The 24,217-nt window shown below is 34.3% G+C and overlaps 1 protein-coding gene across 2 annotated transcripts in view; it reads left to right on the top strand.

The window, feature by feature from the left end:
• Sgcz (sarcoglycan zeta) overlaps positions 1-24,217 on the top strand; it is a 1,055,262-nt gene that overhangs the window by 952,523 nt on the left and 78,522 nt on the right. For both annotated transcript variants that reach the window (XM_036166948.1, XM_036166946.1), the window contains exon 4: positions 7,175-7,262. In XM_036166948.1, coding sequence (XP_036022841.1) covers positions 7,175-7,262 — 88 coding nt within the window. The remainder of the gene's footprint in view (positions 1-7,174; positions 7,263-24,217) is intronic.

The following is a 24,217-nucleotide window of genomic DNA, read 5'->3' as shown; positions in this document are numbered from 1 at the left end:
AGATGTCAAAAATATATTTTGTAGATTCCAGCCTGTTAAAATAGTTCTGTGAAAGCTGCATATCTACATGTAGATAAATGAGATTCCAACATTTTCTCACAATATACAAAAATTAGTTCCTCATGAATCAAAACCTCAATGTTAGGCCTGGACTACTGAAACTCTGGATGCTTAAAATGGGAGTACACTTAAGCACATAAGCATAACTAAGGGCATTTTGAATAGGACTCCAGTTGGCTGGGAAATAAGGTCAACAATTGATCAAGTAGGATCTCATGGAATTAGAAACTCTTTTCTACAAATGAAACCATGACCACAGTGAAAAAACAGCATAGAGAAAGAGTTAAATTCTTATTATCTCTACATCTGGATGAGGATTGGTGTCTAAAATATATAAAAAGATTAATACACTTTACATGGAGAAAGCAAACTGCCCAATTAAATTCGGTATAGGGAATGGAATGAAGCTCCCCAAAGAAACACAAATGGCTAATAATTCCCTTAAAAATGTTCAGTATCCTTAGCCATTGGGAAAAAATAAAACTAAATTAATTTAGAGAAATCCTCTTATTTCAGTCATACATTCATTATAATTAAACGTAAAAGGACTATAAATACTGTTGAGGATGTAGAGATGGGGAGATCACATTCACTGCTGGGGGAAATGTGAACTTGTGCAGCTTCTATTTGAGACAATCTGTAGTTTCCTCAAAAAGATAAACATGGCACTATCATATGTCTAACCAATATCACCCTTAGAAAAGTACTCAAATTTTCCATATGCTGCAACAGAGACATCTCCATTCCTGGGTTCACTGCTGCTCATTTCACAGTAGCTAGGAAATGGAACCAGCTTAGATGTTCATCAACTCAGGAGTGAAGTGTGAACATGTGATACTTACAAATAATGAAATTTTATCTAGCAGTAAAGAAGAATGTCTTATGAAATTTTTAGGCCATTGATTTGAAAGAAAGTAAGAGGAAGTAGAAGGGAGGATTTGACAGGCTTGAAAGGCAAAGGAGAAATTATGTAATTATATTAAAATCTAAAAAAAAAATGGAAACTTAAACTCTTTTCAGAAAAAGCAGTAGATCTTGAAAATACTCTAAGTGAGAGAACCTAAGCAAAGGAAGTATGTTCTTATATCCTGATACCAGTTACAAAATTTTAAAGTCATCTGCTTAACATAATTTGTTAATAAAAACAGATTCCTACACTATTGAAGTGTGCAGTGTAACATCTTGACAATTTAATAACTTTCAAAGCTCTAATAGTATCATTGTTGATCCTTGAGGTACTGTTATATAATAGTTCTCCCATATTTTAGAGAAATTATAAAACAGAAGTGGATGATGCTGTTTGTTTCAATATCTAAGACTAGACACTGTTCTCAGTTTTGGAGCACAGGAATAGAGCAATACATGAAAAAATTTCATTAGAAAATAGATACACTAAAATATTAATGACAACTATTTTCTCACAGAAAGGCCTTTGGAGAAACAGTCACAAGAGAAAATAAAATGTGTATTAAAATCTCTGTTTAGGATAAAGTTTCCTAAATGTTATTTTTTAAGTTAAAAAATGGATTTTACTGTTGATTCATACTGAAAAAATACCTTTCAACAGAGTTAATCAATTGCATAGTGTTGTTGGATTGTATTCTTGTTAGATAACTCAACTAGGTTGTCATGTTTATCATATATGCACTTATGATTTGGTCCTAAGTAGTGGTCCTGGTCTCCAAGTCATCCCTGATGATTTGTGTACAAACTCACCATGTGATTTGCCAGTGAACATACTGCACTCATAGGAATGACATTGGCTTCACAGAACTTAAAAATCAGAATAGCATAAAACTATGATTTTATTCACATGAGTATATTGTAGAAAATTGCTCATCACCCCTGATAGCTCTGTTTATATTTTTTTAGTGAATAGAGAGATTGCTGTTTCTCCCATCGTAAAAATTTAATCTCGATATAAAAAATTTAATTCTGAGAGGAAATTTAGCGGAATAAGTAGAAAGAAAGTGAGCCAGGGATGGAAATTCAATAGGATCCCTATGGTGAGGGTAAAATTGAATTGACATGTTGTAAACAAAATTGCACAGTGATTAAACCCTCACTCCTACCATGTCTATTTCTGTATTAGATCAGATGAAATGCCTGTTAATGGTTGCCCTTTAAATTTACTTTTCTTTGGTCTTAAGATCTTTCATACAGTAATAATTCTTACAATACTTATGACACTTCCACAGCCCATCATTTAAACATACCAGCATGTTATGTTTTCCACGATGCTAATATTCATATGTGTTCATTTTGATATGTTTAGTAAATCAGATGAAAGCAAATAATCTCCTACATTTTATGAATCTAAACAAAATGATATATATCAAATACTTAAAAATAGTGTAATTCAATTTAACTACTCAATTATTTACAACTTTGGAATTATGAGAAGCATTTAGGTTTATTTCTTACATCCAAATTATTATGCAATATATAGATAGAACTTCTTTTTCCCACCCCTCAAAACAATTCCATATAATTCTCCTTGTTCTCTTTCAAATTCATGGCCTTTGTTTCATAAGACTCTCTAAAAATATCTACACTGTATTGTACCAATACAGAATGTCATTGTTTTGTGTATGTCTGTGGGCCACACAAAATATATTCTATGTAATTATCAGACACTGCAGTGTTCGTACTTGGTATAAACACCTGTCTGGAATCATTTCTTAGTAGACAATCTGTACTGTCAACCTAATTTGGACATGTTATGCGATAGGAATGACATAATTGATTTAAAGTGATTCAATGTTTTCAAACCTGGATGTCTACAATGCAGGTATACTAGAGAGAACTGACTAGATGTATTTTACATATTATTTAATGTTAATGTTATAATATGATGACATCATTTCCTCTTAATGCAGAAATAAAACTTAATTTCTAGCTAAACAATCTGGATTGGGATAAGAGACAAACACAAAGCGAAATTAGCTGTAGTTATTTTGTACAACAAAATCTAAGTAGAATAAATATTTTCTTCAAATTTGGAAAATTATTTTAAAAATAAGGTCATGTCAAATCTGAGTTTGAATGTATTTGAAAAACCCACTTCATAAAGTTTTGTTTGTGAGTGTTGTGTATGTTGAGTGTTGCACATACGTTTCTATTTTTTATCATCTCCTTGCATACTTGCATATAGTTAGAAAAGTCCAAGTTAGGTTTAGGAAATGTCTATAATATAGTCTCATGCATAGTCAAATAAATAATACCAAATCCTAATATCCAGTGTTTAGGTGGCTTGTATATAAAATATATGTTCACAAAACACAGATCTAAAGCATTAAAGCTCACATCCACATATATGAGAAAACACGATATTTGTCTTTTGTTCTCTGGGTTACTTAGAATGATTGTTTTCAGCTACATCTATTTGCCTGAAATTTTCATAATTATGTTTTTCTAAACAGCTCGATAATCATCAATTCTGTAATTGTACCATATTTTCATTATCCATTCATCAGTTGATGAGAATTATGCTGTTTCTACAACAAGTATTTCTGTAATAGATGTAGAATTCTTTGGGTATATGCTCAAGGGCTGCTTAATTGTATTTTGTGGTAGATTTATTTTCAGCTTTTGATGAACTTCCACAATTATTTTCATAGCAGCTGTAGCAATACTTATAATGACTAGATATTCCCCTGTCCCCACATACTCAACAGCATCAGTGGTCATTCACTTTATAATTTTGTGCATTCTTTATTTTTATATTTTAAGGTTATAATTACTATATTTTCCTCTTCCTTTTTCCTCACTCTGTACCCTCCCATATGTACCCCTTGTGGAAGTGATTGTTTTACTCTTTTGGCTCTGTGCTCTTTTGGGGGGCACACTGCCCAGCTACCAAATAAATTCACGCATGGAGGCTTATTCTTACTTATAAATGTTCAACTTTAACGTGGTTTGTTTCTTGCCAGCTTTTCTTAATTTAAAATATCACGTTTACCTTTTGCTTCTAGGTTTTTACCTTTCTCTATTTCTGAATACCTTTTTTTTTCTTACTCCATTGCTGGTTGTGTAGCTGGGTGGCTGACCCCTGATGTCCTCTTCCTTCTCTGGCTACTTCTTTTCTCTCAGATTTCCCCTTCTATGTATTCTCTCTGCCTACCAGCCACACCTATCCTTTCTCTTGCCTTGCTGTTAGGCATTCAGTTCTTTATTAGTCCTTCAGGTGTTTTAGACAGGCAACGTATCACAGTTTCACAGAGTTAAACCATTTCAACATAAACAAAAGTCACACACTTTAAAATAAAATTTCCCAAAACCTTTACTCTCTTTAAACTTATTGGCATTTTCCATTAATTGTTGTTGTTAATGATGATGGTGTTGTGTTTGCATGTATATATACGACTTGATTACAAACATGAACTGAACAAGAATGACACCAAGAGTGTCATGGACATTCTGTAAGGTGACATCTCAAAGTGGTTTTGATTCTCTTTTCCCTATTGGCTAAGCACATTTTAAATGTTTCCCAGATATTTGTGTTTCATGTCTTGAAAAAAAAGTATTTACTAAGCTCTCTTCCTTATTTCAAATTGGTTTATTTGTTTTCTTGATGTCCAGGTAGCTAGTAAGGGACCATGGGGGGAAGGGGATCTTCCTAGGAAGGAGATATAAAACATAGTGCTATGCAATGATATAGTGGAAATTACAACACAAAGATTAAAGGATGTGGGAGGGGGAGGTAGAAGATGGAATTTGGAAAAGGATACCTAACACTAAAGATCTTTCAAAAACCCATATAGAAACCTACTAATCTAGAAGCTTCCAAGTGTGTGTGTGTGTGTGTGTGTGTGTGTGTGCATAAAATGAGTTACATATTTTTGCTTATTGGCCAAAGGAATGCCATAGATTCTACAAGCTATTGCCAATTTTATGGTTACCTTCCATATCTTGACAAGAAGACACAGTTGCTGAAGACACCACATAATTATGGCATAGAGTATGTAGAAATATAGCTTTATCCCCTACTGGGTAGCATTTATAGTGCTAGAAGATACTGTATATACTATCATAGGAAAAATGAATCATCAATCAATAAGATAGGAACACCAGTAGCTATAATAACTACCTGCCTGCAAGATATACTCATTGGTGCAAAGGTTGCAAGAATGATAGGGGAGTAACAATCTATTTCTTTTTGATTTAAGGTCCACTCCATGTGATGGAATCCATATCAGATACTATTAGTGAGGCCAAGAACTGGAGACTATATGTGCCATGAGCCCTATAGGAATACCTACTGCTGTTATCTGCAAAAGGAATATAGCAATAAAATGACTGATAATGAAATATTACTATACTCATAGGTATTTATCAGTCCAAACTCACCAGAGGGGCTTCTTCTTGCATTAGATGGGAATTAACACAGTGTCCCACAACTGGACAATGAGCAGAGAGTGGGATATTTTGGAGTGCTTTGCTCCAAATGTGATATCCTTAACATATTCTTCACCCCAAGGCTCAGGAATTTATATGGAAATAAGTGACATGGCAATTATAAGAGCCAGAGGTGGTGGACAGTTTTAGGGAAACAGCATTTTCCAGACCAACATGACAGGTGCACATAAGAATTCAGAGACTGTGACCTGCACAAGCTAAAGGCAGACATGATCTCAGCACGAAGGGGTAAAATAGGCACTTGTCCCAGTACTGGACGAGAAGCTATTGCAAATAACATCTCAGAGGGAAAATAACTTTTCTTCATTGGGGGTAACACTGGATATATCAATCAGACTCCACCCACATGTCTAGTTCAAACTCTTATTTTCAGTTGCTTCATTTCTTGCTTTTCTTTTTCATTATTTCTTAAGAAAGAGAACATGAAGTTGTATGAATATGAAAGTGAGGAAGATCTGGAAGGAGCTGAAGGATGGAAAAGAATATGATAAAATATATTGTATTATATTCTCAAAATAAATACAATTTTAAAACAATAAAATAAAACACATATTTAATGATTTCAATGCAGAAGTGGTATAATATAGGTGGGAGAGAAAATTCAGAGAGAGATTTTTTTCAATAATTTTCCAGAACTAAACTTTCCAAATTAAGCTCCATGAAGGTAGCCATTGGGCTTTGATTACTTAAATGTCCAAGCTCCTATAAAATTATGTTGTGCACAAAAATAATAAATATTTTTGGACAAAAGGATACCTAATTTGTCCATGACCAACTTTGTTTTAAATCATAAATGATGATTTATTGGTCTGGTGTAGACATTTGAAAAGTTCTACAGGAATCATCCTCAGACAATAGTATTTCCTTTCAATATACTATTATTATGTGCTGAATTAGTCTGAGGTAAGTATCTAATTGGACACATCTAAACAAACAAACAAACAAAAAACCAAAACAACCTTCAGGGGAACAATGCCTCAGCCACTGTGCAATTCACAGAGCATTCTCACATTAGGGAAGTTGAACAAAAGGTAGTAAAGACTTAATTAATTAATTGTATAGGCTTTTTACTTAAACACGTAGCAAATACTTCCTGTTTTCACTAGGAGAAATAGTGGACGTGCAGCTGTGTAAACCTGACTGCCATAATCTTTGTCATTTTGGATACAATCATGTAAACAAGAAGATAAACATGTAAATACAACACACGACAAATAAACTGTGCATGTGATAAGTGCTTTAACAAAAGAAATGTGGATAGGGAGGTTATGGGATGAATCAACCAGTACTCACAGTGATCAGAGGATGAAGTTTTGAGGAAATTTCATTTAATAATGAAGTCTGAAAATTACTTAGAGGAAATTACTCCTTGGTATGTGGATGGATTATCTGTACCAACAAGTTTATATACTATTAAGAAAGTTATGTAGGGGCTTTTGTACCCCTGCTTGAGAGCCATGAGTAAAATTGAAAATGCTGCTATTAGGTGGTTAATGCCTGGATATAAACCTGAAAGCATTCTGTTCAGCTGTAAAACTATTTTGAGACACTATCTTCTTACACAGTTCAAGCAAATGTTAAAACAACAGCCTTCTGTTTATAAAGAAAACTGAGATAACATACACAGCAGGATTTCATGTGTTCTGACTACAGTTATACTTTTGTTTGATTTATTTGTTTTATGCATGTTTCCTAGGACAGTCCACTGGTCTTACAGTCTGACAGGAATGTAACAGTGAATGCAAGAAACCACATGGGGCAGCTCACTGGACAGCTGACAGTCGGTGAGTGTTTGGAGGTAAAGTCTGTTCATTCTGTCTTACTCCATTTTAGATTCTGCAGTCAAGTTGAAATACATGAAGCTGTGTTGCTTCTCTAATTCATCACTCCTAAATTTCCAAAATGTAATGATTTTTCCTGAAATATTTTCATAGTATATTGAAATAGATTTAGAAAGCACATGAGATAGCATGAGATCATATATCTGTGCATATTTTTGATTCAGGAGAGTTATATATAAACAATTCTTTAATTTTTTCTATAGTAAATGCTGATACTTCCAGTTCCTGACAAAGCTTTTTGTTAAGATTGTGTATGAAGGATTTAAGATGTGAAAGACAAATTAAAGAAAAAAAAAGTACCACTTCTGTTTGTTCATTTCTTTTGTTTTCTGAAATAGGGTGTCACATAGATTAGACTGGCCTCAAACTGGCTATGTAGGTGAGGATGACCTTTAGCTCTTGATCATCTGGACTCCAACTCCCAGATGCCCTGTTTATACTGTAAGCAGAGCTTGGGATTCTACCAAAGGCTTCCTGCATGCTAGACCAACACTCTACCAACTATGAAACATAATGATTTTACTTGAATTATCAAATAAATATTAATTTATCTATTGATATTTTATCAAAATAGCATGTATAATTATTTCACTCAGTTTGTATAAGGAAAAAGACAAATCAAAACTCGTTGTAACTATGCAAATTATACATATTTGATATGTATGTAATGCTAAAATATTTTATATGATATATATGGCCTGTGATAAAATTACATGTTTATATTACTATTATCTGCATTTCTACATTTAGCTACATCATCTATAATATGTGTGATATACAAACAGTGGCAGGGGGTCAATTTTCAAGTTTGAGAAATAAATTATCCTATTTTAGTAAGGAATTAATGTTTTCAACATTCTTAATTGAATTTTAGGGATATAATAATCATTTATAATAAGACCTTTATAAATAGGAATGTTAATTGTGTCTACTTCCTTTGTAGAAATATAAGATTTTTGATAAACTATATTTTAATGAAGCAGAAACAGTTTTTTCAGTAAATATCTATTAATTGTCATAACTATGTATTTTGTGATAAATTAAAATTTGTTACTTTTGAAAGGGGGTTTAAAGTAAATTGACTAAAATTTACAGGAATAAAATATTTCTATGCATGCACAAATGTGCCAGAATCACCAAGTTCTCAATGTTAACCTCAATGACAACTTGTGATTGTTTCAAAAGAGTATAAGATAGCCTGAAGATCCAGGCCTAAGCTGAGAATGTTTTTCAAGTCAAAATTTACTCATAGTTAAGAACACTTAGTAGAACAGAATTTTCTATTCCATTGATTTCAGCATAGCTGAAGTGGTGCTTAGTGCACCTGTCAACAGATAAATTAAAAACACACAGACCATATTGCAAAATCCACTGTCATGTAATAGTTACATAATTCCTGCCCGTAGCATAGAGCAGCTGTTTGATTACAGGGTGGGTAGACAAATGCCATCTGTATGCAGTTGCATGCTTTTATGCATGGAATATAAAGAATATATTTTGCTTGCATTTTAGCAATTCTTGCAAAATCTTTCAATGTAATATTAATATTATTCAAATGAGAAAAAAGAAAAAAAAGAGAATGAAGGAAAAGTTGTTTAATGTTAATGAACAATCACATAGCCAGTTATTTCTGTGGTTAGAAATACACTTAAATTAAGAAAACTTAAACTCATATTTGGTGATTTGGGCCCACTGTTGTTGCCTCCCCTACTTTTCCTTTTTTTTTTTTTTTTGGTAACTGTCAATAAACAAAGAACAAATGCACATTAACTATAGAGTGGGCAATAATATATTAAATTGTATATCCAGGCTTTGTGGGACACCCTTTTAATCCCAGCACCTGAGTGATTGAGGTAGGCAAATATCTGTTAGCTTGAGACCACCCCTATCTACATAGTGAATTCCAGAATAGCCAGGACTACACAGTGAGAACTTATCTTAACTACAAACTTATATATTAGAAGTCAAAGTGTATCTAGATATCTACAATTTCAGTGGGTTTTAAGAATACAGCTTATCTCTATTGGAGATCAAGTTTTTCTTTTTTTTTTTTCTAAACTAGGTATGATACTGTGAGTAATGCTAGAATAAATGGGAGTGTTTTTAAATGGGAAGCTGTAGCTATATGTCAAACGTGTATGTTAGTGGTAGTGATTGTAATTATGATGACATTTGTTACAATATATTGCTATTCTGTGAACAATTCCATGATGACTTTCCATCACATTTTCTTCTGCATTGTGGTTAAATAAGGTATGCCATGACTGTTACCATGTGTCTATGTAAATATCACAGATAAGCTACACACAATGTATTAAAATTTGAATCTTGGAAATATAATTTTCCTTCCTACAGATGTTAAAGATGAATGCATTCTCACAATATAGTCACTCAAGTTTCATTTTAAAAAAACAAATTATGGTGACATAGATATCTTTTTAAATCCTCTTTTCATCCTTTCCCTCTTCCATTCCGTTTTTGTTTGTGAGCATGGCATTGATTGTAGTTCTTAGGAATGACATTGCTTATTATTTTAAAATATCTTACTCCTAATCAGCACATGGTTATGGACTAGAATTTCAGTCATTCTGCAAATAACCTAACTGTTATTATCTAACTGTGTATTGATTTCTATGGAAAACACACAGTACATTCCAGCAGACAGTGACTATTTTTTTTCCAGATTTTTATTTCTATAATGTATTGGAACAGCAAAGAAAGTTGTCTACCTAATTCTTAGCCATTTGTTCCATTATGCCCTTCAAAATGCTGCATAATGGCTATGAACAAACCAAATGCCTGTCTACCTTGAGTCCTGTCTTACTTCTTCATTCTAAGTCAATTTTCCTTTTTATTCCATGTAAAAAAAGACCTGTAATTTAATCAATAGATATGACATGTGTGGTTTGTTAATGCTAATATTAACTATTTTTCTGCCTTTGAAGTGGAAGCCAAATTATTCCCCTTCCAATAAGTACATAGGAAATGCTATATGCATATATTTGAATGTATGTGTGTATTCATATATACATACACTTTAAGTGTACTCAATCTAAATATTTTTAGACTTTGGGGAAAAAACCTAATTTGACTATTATTTGTGTGAACTTATAAAGATCCATAGTTTATGTTAAAATAGGCTATTTAATATCAAAATTTGCCTAACAAAACTACAATTCTGATTTTTCATGACCATTCTAGCTTTGGAAGAGATACCCAGGAACTCAAGTTTCTTCTTCCAGATTTCACTTCTTAGAATAAAGCTGATAGAAATGAATGAGATTGTTGTTGAGAAGGTTAAACAAAGGACAACAGACCAAGAGGTCAGACTCCTTGAAGAAAAAGCAAATCTTTCATAAGCAAGTTTCAAAATCACTTTCCAGGTCAACATTTCCTATTATTTGATCTATAATTATGTTTGTTAGTAAAACATTAATTTCTGTATAAGAGGAAAATGGTGTGTGGCTTTAGGTATGATGTGATCATATGTGCTGGCAGCCTGATGACATTGTTCACAGTTTCTTTTCATTTTATTTTATTTGTATTTATTTATTTTTAAATATATTTATTTTTTCATATGAATATTTGTGTTTTAATTTTACATATCAGCCATGGGTTCCCCTGTCCTCCCCTCAAATTCCCCCGCCCCTGCCTTCCTTCCCCCAGCCCCTCCCCCCCATTTCCAACTCCTCCAGGGCAAAGACTCCCCTAGGGATTTCTTTCAAATAATATTGTAATCAGACATTTCCTGTCCCCCTGTTCCCAAGTAACTGACACAGAGGCTTAATATTACTTATAAATGCTTGGTTGATAACTCAGGCTTATTATTTACTAACTCTTACACTTAAATTAGCCTATAATTATTATCTTTGTTTAGCCATATGCCATAGTACCTTTTCTAAGTGCAACATTCTCATCTTGCTTCTCTGCATTTGCCAGATGCTCTTGACTCCAAACTTTTTCCTCCCAGAATTCTCCTAGTCTGGCTCTCATGTTCAATTTCTTCCTGCCAAGCTATAGACAAATCAGCTCTTTATTAGCAAATGAGAGTAATACATATTCATTATGTAGAAAAGAATTGTTCCACAGCATTTCCCCTTTTTGTATAATTAAAAAGGAAGATTTTAACCTTGTTATAGCAAAACTATATGCAAGAAAAATATTTGTTAAGTAAGAATTATAGTAACAATATCCAATCCATTTGCACTTGTCAAAATTAGAGAAAGTAACTATTTTATCTTGAAGAGTCTAAAGTTTTGTATCTAATTTACTTTCTGTTATAATTAAAGAAAACTATAATTATAACTTTTTAGTCTTCAATTCTATCAAAGACTCAGAAGAGTGAAATGTTACCTAATGACAGGGACATCATTTGGCCTAAACAGTCACTCAATATTCCTTTGTAACATTGGGGCATCCAACTGTGGCCTATAGGCCTAGCTATAATATCTGACAGACTTTCCTATGAAGCAGGGAATTTTGAAGGACTGTCCTACCTTGTCTTGTCAAAGTTTGGTTTTCACCTTTCTTGTATCCTGCTGGTCAAATTTGGACAATAACAGTCAGCAATCAAGGCAAAGGCAGTTTCTTTGCCCACATTGCTAGCTTTTACCATAAAGAAAACAAACTCCACATGGAGTTTCTTCAATGCCCATCATCTTCATGGAAGTAATTGGTGCTGCCAAGAACAGATATGTCTCACTGTTAAGGAAAGTCTAAGTTCTTAAAACATTTTAAATGCCATGTACTGTACATCTTTGAAGTATTTGAAGATTGCCAATCTATCTGAAATATAATTCTGTACGACTCTGAAAATCTAACTACTAATATGACTGTAAGTTTACTATTAGAGATGACTATTAATCTGTATTTCTTAATTATATATTACAATTAAATGAGCTATATAATATCCTAAATAAGAGTAGAAATATACATACAGAATGACAAAATTAATGTGAAATTTGTATCAATAAACCAAAATATATACTAATATGAAGCATATGAGATTAATATTTGTTTTTGGATTAAAGTAGATTCAACCATCTACCCTTTTATCCTATCATTTCTATATTCCCCTTTTTCTCTTTTCAAAACAAGTTCCCTTAATCTAATCTCCATTGTTTAGTTTTTTTCCTGATGGTTATCCATTAGAACTTGTAACCACCCCCACCCCTAAAAATGATTCATAATTTATTTTTGGAAATGTGGGCACAATTCTTTAGACTATATCCTGCTGATTGGGGGCACTTGTAATCTTTGGGGAACCCTGAGAAAATTTAGGATTATGGTCAAATCTTGACTGGCGTATTCTATGAGGCTGGATCATCTCAGCCAGCAGCCTTGAAGCTGTTCTGGATGCTGAACTTAGAGGAAACTGCAACAGAGGCATTCTGAAACATTGGATCACCTGGGCAATCCATTTCCCTTGGTGTTGTTTTGGGGATATTCCTCAATCAAACCTTATTTTTTTTAAGCCAGAATGAATCCAGAGCCTCTCATTTTCTGTGGAAATAAGAGCAGAACCTCTTTCCCAAAGTAAAGTACCTTTTGACTTAAAGTTTGAACTCAAGATATTTTAAAAATATATAGGTTGGTTTTATCTAGCAGCTTTCATAATCAAATGTCTCTAGCAGTTATCATTTATCATAAAGTCAAAAAAATTTAAAGACAACCCAGTAACATACAGTATCCTGACTCTCTATGTATTTTCCATTTTTTATGTGGCTTATTATATTTTTATTACTCTATTCCTTTTTAAGGACTTTATTTTAAAACTATATTTTTAATCTAAGATTGAATATATTCGTTTTTCTTTCTCTCCCAAGCCTATACTTATTTTTTTAAACACTCTGACCCATTTAGATGCTCTTTTTGTCTGAATATGTCCGTACTGTGCATCTGTAATCATTTCTGCCTACATAAGTAAAACAAAAACAAAAACTGCTGTATAACTTTGATCATGGCATGCTGCTGCTGGTTCTTCTCCATCGGTTCCTTGACTTTAATCTCATGGTGGAGGCAAGCTTACTGCACCTCTGGGAGCTGTGTTTACCACCACAACTTTGAGAAGTTTCTAGGTCCATGTTGCCACTGAGTGGCATGCCACTGGCTGGCTGCTCATAAACACCATATAAGTTTTTGGTAGCAGGGCCTCCTAAAAAAAGAGCAGCCTGTTTTTGCTGCTAGCACTGAGGCATGAAGCATCTCTCTCTCTCTCTCTCTCTCTCTCTCTCTCTCTCTCTCTCTCTTTCTTTGTTTTTTCGAGACAGGGTTTCTCTGTGTAGTTTTGTTGCCTGTCCTTTCTCCCTCTGTAGACCAGGCTGTCCTTGAACTCACAGAGATCCACCTGGCTCTGCCTCCAGAGTGCTGGGATTAAAGACATGTACCACCAATGCAGTCATGATATTCTTAGAGAGTCATTTCAGTGTGAAATATAGAGAGAATAAAAGTCATCTCTTTGTGACAATGTACATATTCTTGTAGTTTTGATATAAAATTTGTAATTGATCACTAAAGATGTACAGATACATATATGGTTGTAAAAACAATTAATAAGGAAAAGAATCCATGAATTTAAGAGAGCAAAGAGAGATTATAAAGATAAAAAGAGAGATAAGCATAATCTCAAAAACAAAAGAAAAATTGAATGTCATATTCTGAAACATCTTTAAGAAAATTACCCTTGATTTTTGTAATTTCACCCTCATCTTTAACATAATAGATTTAATTACATTTAGACTTAGTTTAAAGACAGGGACTTTGATTTCCGCCATTTGGTTTCTGTCTAGTAAATCTTAGATAACTAAATGGAGGCATCAAATTTAATATTTCATTTTTATAGTATAAAATATTTCATATTATAATTATGCTATCAAAAATATTTCTACAAAGCAGTCTCCATTTCTTTTCAAAGGCTATGATAAAATATGCTTAGAGAAGTAACTGAAAGGAAGTCAAAGTTAGCTTACTGTTTCAGGGCTGTTGAGAGACAATGATTCTGAAACAGCTGGTCATGTCTCACCTGCATTTAGGAAACAGAGCAATGAATGCATTTATATTAGTTCCCAGCTTGACCTCTCTGCTCTAGATAACCCAGGATCTCCTGCCAAGGGAATTGTGACAACGTAATAAATATAACCCTGGTCATTTCTCATAGATGTGACCAAAGGTCCATCACAGCAGATTCTTCCACGTGGAAAATTAAAACTAACAATCACATCGCCAGAGGCTGAAGCTAATCTGATTTTTCACTTTCATCTGACTTTATCCAGTCTACACATGAAGGATACAGATAGGAAGATAACTGAGAAGTTTAGCAAAGAAGAATCCTAATAGAATGTCATGGCAGTCTGCTCCTGCAGCAGAGTTAATTCTGGCTGATTCAGAGGACTAAAGATACATTGCTTTGTCTGTCCAGGCAGGCTTACAAGGGGACAAAACTCAGAGGACAGAAATAGTAACTCACCAGGTATAGTGGTTCAACATATTTCGCAAAAACTTTAAAATGTGTGTAGATATGTAGATTTTTCACTAATCATATGACAAGTAAATTCATATGATTTGTACTATACAACAGGATGTTGCATAGAGTAATTTCTAGTTTTAAAGAAGTAGAGTTTAACAATTAATTGTATTTAGACAGCTAAATTCTCTTCATGTGACTCCAAGATGTTGGAGGAACACCTCCTGGCATCCATGCTCATAATGCACATGCACACCTCCAACAGCCATTGCAGAAAATAAAATAGGAAGTTTGCCTGAAGGTTTTAGAATGTTCCTGGGAATGTAGTATTATTACATATATGCTAGTGATTGAAAATTTCAGTAGGTCTACACATAAGTAATTCTGGGCATTCCTTATGAAAAAAAAATAATAAACTCTGTTTTGCTAGACTGTCTTTTCTCTACTTTCTACTACCTTATGAGTAAACACTTAATTTTTACCTTTAGTGTGGGAAATTGTTTGATGAACCTTCTGATAGTTTACATTCCTGAATATTTAGTAGCCCTAACAAAAGAAATGACATCATCTTTTCCATGCATCATAGGTTCTTATTTCCATACATGCTGCATTTTTAAATTAAGAATGTAAAGAAAAGGTAACTAAGTCGGCATCCTAGATACTCTATTTTTCTTCAATTCTTGCCACTTAAAGAAAGATTTTAATTGAAATTTAATTCACAGAATAATTCAACAAGTCCAATTAACTTTTTGTGTGTTGCTACTAAATGCCAGCATGTTTTGTGTCTAGATGAATGAGAAAAATGTAGATGGGAGTTTTTCAATAAATATTTAAATACCCATAAAGTGACATGTAATCTTGTGTTAAAGCAATTACCATGAACACCTGGGAATCATTTAATTGACTGCAGATGGTGTAGGGCAGATACAAAGTGGAAGGTTACATATTACTCTCACATAGCAAATTTATGTTTTTTGTCATTGGCTTATTTTGCATATGACTTAGATATATTGTAATGGTCTTGGACAACTTAATAGGAATGAATATTTTCTGTCAAATAAGCTATGGAATCTTAGAGAATAGATCAAAAATGAAGAGAAATATATTCAGGTTTAATGCTACCTGTTAATATTAAGTGATTAATGAGTTGTTGATTTTGATCATTATTAATCGTTTAATTAACTCATTAATATTAGTTAAGTTGATATGAATTGGTTTAATATTAATTAATCATTCTGGAAAAGATGTAAGTGGAAACAGATGCCTATTATATTCAAGAGCAAGATGATAGTCATAGAAAATGCTTATTTTAAGTGACTTGAGGAAAAGGCATTGACATTCAAGTTTTGAAAAGTTTCAAAGAGAATCCTGAACCATTACATGAACACTCAGAAATTATTATGTAATGTGAAACTTTATCTGTATTTTGGAAACTATTTTATTATTTTAAAAGAGAAAAAATAGGCTTCCCAAGTATTTGTTAAATTTTCACTTAAAAAGAAAATGAAAGCACAGAATCATGGAATATTGTATATTATTCTCTGCCCCAGTTGGCATACACAGTTTGGGGGACCACTTTTCAAGCTGTACATCCTGTCTTCCAGGATCCCCAGGCCCCTGTCTGAGATCTGTCACTGCAGGTCTACTAACCTGTCTCTACTGAGGAGTGCTCACCTTGGTAAGATTGTTCCAGAAGGCACTGACCTCTACACCTCATGGTCATCAGTGAACAATCTGAGAAAATAGTCCATCCTCAAATGTCAGCAGATGATCACTCTTTCCCTAATAAAAAAAATAGCCCCAAATCACCCACTTGTTAGATAGAACATAACCTTTAATGTATGGCCTGTGGTAATTTGCCATTCTCAAAGGAGTAAACTGATTATCTGGGAATAAGGGCAAATAGATTAAGTGATAAATGATGCTTCTTTAAGAACTCATCACATAAATTGCACATTACTACAAATGACCAGTACCTATGGATTTCAGTACTCTTTCATATGTGTAAAAAGAAATAGCTAGGCTAAAGGAGAAATACTGAGCACAGTATAGTGCTAGAAGACTTGTCTAAAAGGCACAGTCCTAGGCTTCATCCTGGTAGCCCCAAAAAGAAGAATTAAAATTAATTTGTATAAATACAGTCTAACTAATTATTTCTAAATTGACAATGTTGAAGAAATCACTGGCTAGACAGACAACCATTTTCTTAAATCTGTAACAATAGAAGATGTTTTATTTAAAAGATAATTCTAACTCACTATCTTAAATTTTGAGAAGATTTGTACTGAAATCACGTAGAAGAATCACAAATCTTTATAAGGAAGAAAAAATCGACAAAGAGAAGCAAGTTGCCTATTGTGATTCCTATATTAGATTTGATACTAGGTCTGATGACTACATAGCAACTAGAATTGATGAGTCTGAAGCTTATTCACTAGTCCGATCTTCTTTTTCAATAAATCTAAATTTGTGGACCTAGATTTTCAGGCACATTTGTTTTCAACACATTATTCACTTTTTTTTTTTTGCATTGCAGAATATTATTTTAAGATGTACTACATTTGCTTATGCTGTGGAACATAATGATGCAAAGATGTGTTGCATTTTCTTATGTTACATTAGTTTAACTCTGTGAAGCTATGATTCCTTGTCTGTCTAAAACACCCGATGATCTAATAAAGAACTGAACAGCCAATAGCAAGATAGGATAGTGGGACTGGCAGGCAGAGAGAATATATAGAAGAAGAAATCTGGGAATAAAGTAGAAGTAGCCAGAGAAGGATGAGGAATCCAGGGGCCAGCTATCCAGCTACACAGCAAGCCACAGAGTAAGAAAAAAAGGTATACAGGAATAGAAAAGGAAATGCCCAGGGGCAAAAGATACATGAGATAATTTAAGTTAGGGAAATCTGGCAAGAAACAAGCCAAGCTAAGGCTGTACATTTATAATTAAGTATAAGCCTCCCTGTGTGATTTATTTTTGAGCTGGGTGGCAGGCTCCACAAAAGAAAAAACACCAACAACAGTTTTGTGTGCTTTACTTAATAGAAAAGTTGTTTGGAAATTTGTTTAATGGAGAGCTGAATTCACAAGTGTATGGTTTTAGAACACATACACACACACACATTTGTATACTTCTATGCATATATATGTGTGTGTGTGTGTGTGTGTGTGTGTGTGTGTGTGTGTGTGTATGTGTACACATATAGCTAAATAACATTTGGTAGGATATTCTGAATGTTGTTTCACTAGATAGCACTATTGATTGCCAATCAAAGGGAAGAGAAGACTAAACCTTGGGGAGTGAGTGCTGCTTATGTTAGTGCAGCTCTACGAGCTGTTATAGCCATTATCTAATTCCTCATTCTTAATTTTGGTTAATTCTTTTTTATTTCTGCATATGTGTGTATGTTTTATGAATGTATGCCACATGTACGGGTGCCTGAGAAGACTAAGGAAGGAATAGAAGCTCCTCCAGCGGGAGGTACAGGGAATTTGTGCTCCCAGGTGTGGATGCTAAGAACCCAGTTTGGATATGCAAGAGCAACAAGCACTCTTAACCACTGAGTCATCTTTTTGGTCCTCTGTGCTTGCTTTTATGGGTAGTTTTGGAGAATTTCCAAGTCAGAGATTATGTAGCAGAAGGATAAGGTGTATTTGGAAGAGAAAAATGATCAGAGGAATTTTAGGAGAAAATGGAACTTCTCTATCCTTTTATTTGCCTCTTTATAATACATAGTTTACACTAATGAAGTTCTTCAAATTTCTCTAGGATTTCAGTTTTGTCTTCATTTGTGTGATGAGTGTAGTTCTGGGAATCAAACCCAGGACTTTGCTCATTGAGGTAAGTGACCTACAACCTCATCACTTGCCAGCTGCTTCTCCTTCTTCTTCTCTTCTTCTTCTTCTTCTTCTTCTTCTTCTTCTTCTTCTTCTTCTTCTTCTTCTTCTTCTTCTTCTTCTTCTTCTTCTCCTCCTCCTCCTCCTCCTCCTCCTCCTCCTCCTCCTCCACTTCTTCATCCTCATTCATTCTCTTTCTATAATAAAAGTTCATAGATAACCTAGACTGACCTTAGACTTGATTTTCTCCCACCTTGGCTGTGCTTACAAGTGTGCTGAAATTACCCACTTCCATTGCCTCATCAAGTGAATCAGTAGGGTTTAGTTAAAATATCTAAATGGGCCTTAATTCCATTGCAAAATTTACTGCAATATTATCTCTAGATGTTTGGCTGTGTGTCTTAATGAAGTCGAGAATATCTTACTCTGATTCCAAATGTTTGTTTTTGATCATGATCCAATAATCTTATGAGGAAAGAAAGTTTTGGCCATTCATTTATGGGTTATTTGGTTCTTTCTGCCCTCATTTCTAATATATGCTTTGTAAATGTTTACAAATGCATTGGAATAGTAATTTATAATCAGTATTCTGCCTTCTTTTATCCCACCACAAAGCAAATGAAGCTTATTAATTAATCATAATTTGCAATGATCACACTCACCAAAATCACAGCACTTGGAAAGTGGAGGCAAACAAGCCATCCTCATTTATATAGTGGATTTAAGACCATCCTGTCCCCACAAAAAGGAAAAAATAAATAAAAAATGAAACATACTTTTTTCTTGTGCTATTTATTAAAAAAAAATCCCAATAGCAGTGCATGGTGGTAGTTCTAAAAGGTCATTCTTCTCATTCCATAATTGCTATGATGTAATTCCCTATGTTTCTCATTATCAGGTTCATTGCACACCTGGTAAGTGAACTCTTTTTAACGTGTTTCAGCATCCTAATAATACTAGAATAATTTAGCTAATTATATCTGGGGAATAAAGCCTTCAATAATGTATACTAAAAATTAACCATAAATATTTACACAGTAAATCTTTGAGATATCATAATCACAGTAATCACAAAAATAAAATGTATTGAAAATTTTAACCATCAGAAAGGACACAAAGCTTGGGAAACCTTTGTAAAGGCACTCTGAAAAACATTTGCCTGTTTACTACACATTGAAATACGTGACACAGAAATTCTGTTCCTAGAATTTTGCACAGGCTAAACAAAAATTTGTGTTCATACATCAAAAACTAAATAAGTATTTGCATCAATTCTATGTAAAACTGCCCAAATTCTGAATCACCTAAAATGTTCAAATACTCCATAGATGAATGCGTTGTCACTCTGTGGTAGATAACACAGTGGATTTTGTATGCCATAATTGGCAGCAGTAGCAAATGATAGGAAACAAACAGAAGACCTATCTATATTACATTAAATGACAAAAACAAAAACAAAAACAAAAACAAAAAACAAAAACAAAAAAAAAACACTTTGATAATTTGTACCATGGCTTTTGTTTCTTTCGAGGAGGTAAACTATCATATTTATACCAGGCTAGCTTGAGCTCACTAGATTCTCCTGCATTAGCCTCTCAAGTGTTGGAACTATAGGTCAGATTCACCATGCCAGACTTGTGGTTAAATTATATGGTATTTCCCAGAAGGAAATGAGAACAGGATGTCAGTCAGCTTCTGAAAATTGTTGATGGTAGAAGCTGAGATCGTCTTAAAAGTGCTACTAAAATGTCTACCCATGTTCCAAAGTCCTTTTAAGAATTAGAGAAAGAATTCATGGATGAGACTACTAAGAACTTGGGAAGAGGTTATATTATGGGATGAAAAAAAAAAAACATTCAAGAAAGAAATCTGGTTTCCAAAGTGACAGTTGAGGCAACTAGGGCTTAAGCAGTTTCTTAACTGCAAACTTCAATGGAATGCAAGATTGTATATGACCTAAGCCGTGAAATTTATAGGAAATTCCAAGGATGGAATATGTTGGTCTTTTAATAAAATAGAATTCACTCCTCTTTCTCTTATATAGACATATTGGATGTGTCATGACAATTGTACAAGGCAAATGATATGGAGTTACCATTGTAATGAAACAAAACACAGTCAGTGATCATTCTGCTCACTCTTTTTGGTTCCAAGTGGTTGAGTGCTGGGTAGTCTCTCTCTCTCTCTCTCTCTCTCTCTCTCTCTCTCTCTCTTTTTTTTCTTTTCATTTCGTCTTCTGAAATAATGCCCTGTGGTTAATCAGCATGGGAGTTCTTCATAACTTACTTCTCCATCCCCCAAGTCCATGCACAGTTGAGTTACTTTATTATCTATGTCCTACTCTTTTCTAGGTCATGATTTTTGTTGTTTCATTTTGTTTTGTTTTAGTTTGGTTTTTGGTTTTTCAAGACAGGGTTTCTCTGTGTAGTTTTTGTCCCTGTCCTGAATCTTGCTTTGTAGACCAAGCTAGCCTCAAACTCACAGAGATCTACCTGGCTCTGCCTCCTGAGTGCTGGGATTAAAGGCATGTGCCACCACTCCCAAACCTAGGTCATGTTTTAATGATACATTTTTTAAAATTTTCATGACTGTACTATTTTATCCTTCATCATAATCAGCCTTATTTTACTTCAGCTCACTAAGGACAAGTTTTTAAAATCTATTTTATGTGCCTGGGTACACTTCTTTCTTAGACAGCATAACACACGCAACACCAGATTATTGGCAGTGTAGGTCCTTATAGCTTTTATTTAAATTTAAAAAAAAATGCAACTCATTGAAGGTAACTTTAGTTTAATTTCATTGAGCTTTCAGTCCTAACATTTATTTAAAATTTAGTTTGAAGCAGTTATCAGTTCACATCTTCTTCACTAAAACTTGCCCATCTGTTTTTGGCATCCATCTCTTTACTCTAATGTCTAACGTGATCTTCCAACATGTCATATGTGTGGTTAACCTCTAGATAAAGCCTTCACAGGTTCCTCTGCATTCTTCAAATGAATAAATTAAGAAATCAGCTGTTTATTGACCAACTCTCACTTTGAATCTACATCTTGTTGCTTTAAACACCTGCCATGTAGCTTGTTTTTGATTCAAGTTCTAATGTTCAAAGATGGTGGTGCTAATGTTTTATTTAGTAATGTTTATTTGTAGAAGTTTGGGTTTTCTTAATTAGTGGAAGTAATCAGCTTTCCTTCAAAACACCACCTCTTCTTTCTGCTTCTCACTCATAATCAACTCACATTTACAACAGTCTGTAAGTCTTTTGTGGGCGTCTTTAGTTTGCCGAATTTGCATGCCTTTTTAAACACATGAATATACCATATTCATCTTTTGAAATCACTTTGATAATAAAGAGGAGGTAAATATCATTAAGATGTAGCTACTAAAAACTAAATGCATTCTTTTGGGAAAAAACGTGGTGCTTCATAACAAGAAGCATCAGTTGTAAATCAGGGAAGTGGATGTAGTCTGGAGTCTATAGACCTGCTTTGGCCTCTGGGTCCCTAGGATCAACCTGGCCTCTAATACATTTACAGAAGCTGAGCCTGTGCACTGGTAAAGCTGAAGTCCGTTTCTGAAGTTGTAGGCCTAGATATGGAGCCCAAGGGAGGTAGTGCAGTCTGGGGTTCCTAGATCCTACCTGGGTTCTGGTAAAGACAAAGAAAGCCAGGATATCAGGCCCAGTGGTAGGGGTGGTACAGTCTGTGGTTGTTGGGCAGGCACAAAGGGTCTCTATTCCCTGGGGTCTGTCTCTAGGACCACTCTTGTTCCCAGTAATAATGAAAAAGAGATAAATATCATTAATAGGTAGCTACTGAAATTAAAAACATTTTATTTTAAAAAAATTATGATGCTTCATAATAAAGAGCACAAAAGGTAACCATATTTTAAATAAAAGGATGTGATGCACTAGGTCTCAATTAGTCTCAAATGTGGTCATTCCTGAGAACATATGCATACAGGTTACATTGCACGGGCTGAGAAGGTTATACTTATGTGTTTAGGAATATATGTACAATATATGTGTATGCATACACACACACACATATATGCATTTATTTTTATTTATGTTTATTTATTTTATTTTTAATTTATTATTATTATTATTATTATTATTATTATTATATTTGTGTTTTAATTTTACACATCAGCCATGGGTTCCCCTGTCCTCCCCTCTCCCTCGCCCACTCCCACCTTCCACCCATCCCCTCCCCTCCATTCCCATCTCCTCCAGGGCCAAGACTCCCCTGGGGATTCATTTAAACTTGGTGGATTCAGTACAGGCAGGTCCAGTCCCCTCCTTCCAGGCTGAGCAAAGTGTCCCTGTATAAGCCCCAGGTTCCAAAGAGCCAGCTCATGCACTAAGGACAGGTCCAGGTCCCACAGCCTGGATGCCTCCCAAACAGTCCAAGCCACTCAACTGTCTCACTTATCCAGAGGGCCTGATCCAGCTGGGGGCTCCACAGCCTTTGGTTTATAATTTATGTGCTTCCATTCATTTGGCTATTTGTCCCTGTTCTTTTTCCAATCTCGGTCTCAACAATTCAAGCTCTTACAGTTCCTCCTCATTCTCAACAACTGGACACCTGGAGCTCCACCTCTGACAGAGGGCTGATATCCAGAATATATAAAGAACTCAAGAAATTAGACATCAAAATGCCTAACAGTTCAATTAAGAAATGGGTTATAGAACTAAACAGAGAAATTCTCAACAGAGGAAGTTCAAATGGTTGAAAGACATTTAAGGAATTGCTCAACATCCCTAATTATCCAGGAAATGCAAATCAAAATGACTTTGAGATAGCACCTTACACCTGTCAGAATGGCTAAGATCAAAAACACAGAAGACAGCTTATGCTGGAGAGGATGTGGAGCAAGGGGAACTCTCCTGCACTGCTGGTGGGAATGCAAGCTTGAACAGCCACTTGGGAAATCAATATGGCACTTCCTTAGATAAATGGGAATCCATCTCCCCCAAGACCCAGCTATAGCACTCTTGGGCATACACCTGAGGAATGCTCATCATACCACAAGGGCATCTGCTCAGCTATGTTCATATCGGCTTTGTTTGTAATAGTCAGAACCTGGAAACAACCTAGATGCCCTTCAACTGAAGAAAGGATAAAGAAAACATGGTACATATACACAATGGAGTACTACTCAGCAGAGAAAAACAATGACATCATGAGGTTTGCAGGTAAATGGATGGATCTAGAAAAAATCATCCTGAATGAGGTAACCCAGACTCAGAAGGACAAACATGGTATATTCTCACTCATAGGAGGATACTAGATGCAAAACAAAGATGACTAGGCTGCTACACAACTCCAGAGAGGCTACCTAGAAAATGGGACCCTAGGAAAGGCACAGGGATCACCCAATGACAGAGAAATGGATGATATATGTATGTATTTATGTATATAAAATTATGTAACAACAATTGAAGAAAAATGTCACAAATTTTTGAGTGAGCAAGAGGTGCATAGGAGAGGCTAGAGAGAAAGGAAGGGGTTAATAATGTAATTATACTATGATTTCAAAAAGTAAGAAAGATTATTATGAATGGTCATAGTGTCAATAGCTAAGCATAAAA

This window comes from Onychomys torridus, chromosome 17, assembly GCF_903995425.1.
Source record: "Onychomys torridus chromosome 17, mOncTor1.1, whole genome shotgun sequence".
Taxonomy (NCBI): Eukaryota; Metazoa; Chordata; class Mammalia; order Rodentia; family Cricetidae; genus Onychomys; species Onychomys torridus.
This window is presented reverse-complemented; position numbering and strand designations above follow the sequence as displayed.